The sequence below is a fragment of the Macrotis lagotis genome, chromosome 3 (genome assembly GCF_037893015.1).
Source record: "Macrotis lagotis isolate mMagLag1 chromosome 3, bilby.v1.9.chrom.fasta, whole genome shotgun sequence".
Classification (NCBI taxonomy): Eukaryota; Metazoa; Chordata; class Mammalia; order Peramelemorphia; family Peramelidae; genus Macrotis; species Macrotis lagotis.
In genome coordinates this window covers 299,231,746-299,233,654 of record NC_133660.1, presented here as the reverse complement: position 1 = coordinate 299,233,654, position 1,909 = coordinate 299,231,746, and the positions used below count along the sequence as shown (strand labels likewise).

General features: G+C 34.5%; 1 protein-coding gene across 1 annotated transcript; it reads left to right on the top strand.

The window, feature by feature from the left end:
* Nucleotides 1-596: 596 nt before the first annotated feature.
* On the top strand, nucleotides 597-1,541 carry LOC141516919 (olfactory receptor 5D13-like). Its single transcript, XM_074227875.1, has one exon. The coding sequence runs from the start codon at nucleotides 597-599 to the stop codon at nucleotides 1,539-1,541; it is 945 nt and encodes a 314-aa protein (XP_074083976.1).
* Nucleotides 1,542-1,909: the final 368 nt, after the last annotated feature.

Below are 1,909 nucleotides of genomic sequence, written 5' to 3'. Positions count from 1 at the left end.
AATTCTCCAAAAATCATGTCCAACATTTTCTATTTTAGAAAATTACCTCTTTTCATTTTAAATTGTCTTGTGACATAAATCCTTAGAAAAGAGCTGAGTGTTATTTAAGGGTTAGGTTATCCTTAAACAATCTCTCTACTTTTTATATGTATAAATAGATCTATGTGTGTATATGTGTAAATATACATTCATATATATATATATATATATGTATGAGTTGATAGAAATAAAACGCATGTATACAGACACACAATTTGAAGGTTGCTATGTGAAACAGAATCAAGACTTATTCACCTCTGACCTTTCTTAAAGTTTAATTTAAGGTAGATTCTGTGAATTTATAACCATCTGTTTATGCAAACCATTCTCTATGTAACTCTTTAACTTGTTTCATGCTTCATGATTTTTTTCAAGCCAAATGCATAGGACTTGAGAATAAGTGCTAAATTAGAAACATTGTAACATTCCTATTTTATCTTCATAAAATAATAATAATAATAATAATAATAATTTCTGTGAGACTCTGTATAGTTTTCTTCAATTTAATTTATGTTTTGCTTCTCATGATCAATTTCCAATTCTTTCCCACAGAAATCATGGTGAGCACTGACAAGAATCAGAGTTCTGAAGTCGTATTCATCCTACTAGGCTTCTCTGATTATCCATTCCTGCAGATTCCCCTCTTTCTCCTGTTCCTCACCATCTATGCAGTCGCAGTAGTGGGGAATGTGGGCATGATTTTGATCATCCAGATCAGTCCCAACCTGCACACCCCCATGTACTTTTTCCTCAAGAACTTGTCCTTTCTGGATTTCTGTTGCTCCACTATAGTAACACCGAAATTAATAGAAAACTTAGTTGTAGAAGACAGAAGCATCTCCATCAAGGGATGCATATCACAGTTTTTCTTTGCTACTGCCTGTGTGGTGACAGAGATGGTCATGTTGGCAGTGATGGCTTATGATCGCTTGGTTGCTATATGTTATCCTCTGCTCTATTCAGTTTCCATGTCCCCCAAACTCTGTTCCCTGCTAGTGACTGTAGCATATTCATGGGGCATAATTACTTCTGCTTTTCTCACCTACTCAATTCTTGTTTTAACTTTTTGTGAGACCAAAATCATTAATAACTTTATATGTGAATATTTAGTTTTCCTATCAGCTTCTTGCTCTGATAAACACTTCAGTGAGGTAATACTTTTTCTCTTTGCAAATCTCAGTCTTTATTGCACCCTCACCATTATCCTTTCATCTTATCTTTTTATATTTGTCACAATCCTCAAAATGCATTCAGCCAGTGGGAGATATAAAGCTTTCTCCACTTGTGCCTCCCACCTGACTGCTGTTACCATCTTCTATGGGACCATCCTTTTTCTCTATTGCATTCCAAATTCTAAAACCACAGGGCTTGTGGTCAAAATAGAATCCGTTTTTTATACTGTGGTCATTCCTATGCTAAATCCCTTAATATACAGTCTAAGGAACAAAGATGTGAAAGAAACCTTCAGGAAATTAATGGATCTCAAAATCATTTCTCAGTAAGATCATTTATATAACTAATTCCTAAATATTCTCATGGAATTTATGATAATATTTAAGTAATTCTGAGTTCCATTCAGTTACTCCCTTCTCTGGCAATCATATTTTTATTTTCTGCCACAATTTGAAAGATAGGATAGTTTTACATTAAATAAAATAAAAAAAAATGCTTGAAATGTTAAAAAGAAAAAGGCCCAGTTGGAAGGTGCAGTGGTTCGAGCACTAACCCAGGAATCAGTAGGACCTGAGATCAAATTTGTCCTCAGAATCTTTATACTTACTAGCTGAGTGACTTTAGTCAAATCATTTAACCCTGGTTGCCTTGAATCCAGGGCCATCTACAGTTCAGATCTAACCACAGGACCCAGATA

What these genes read in the sequence shown, in the direction of transcription:
- LOC141516919 (XM_074227875.1), top strand. Translation starts at nt 597, where the DNA reads ATGGTGAGCACTGACAAGAATCAGAGTTCTGAAGTCGTATTCATCCTA.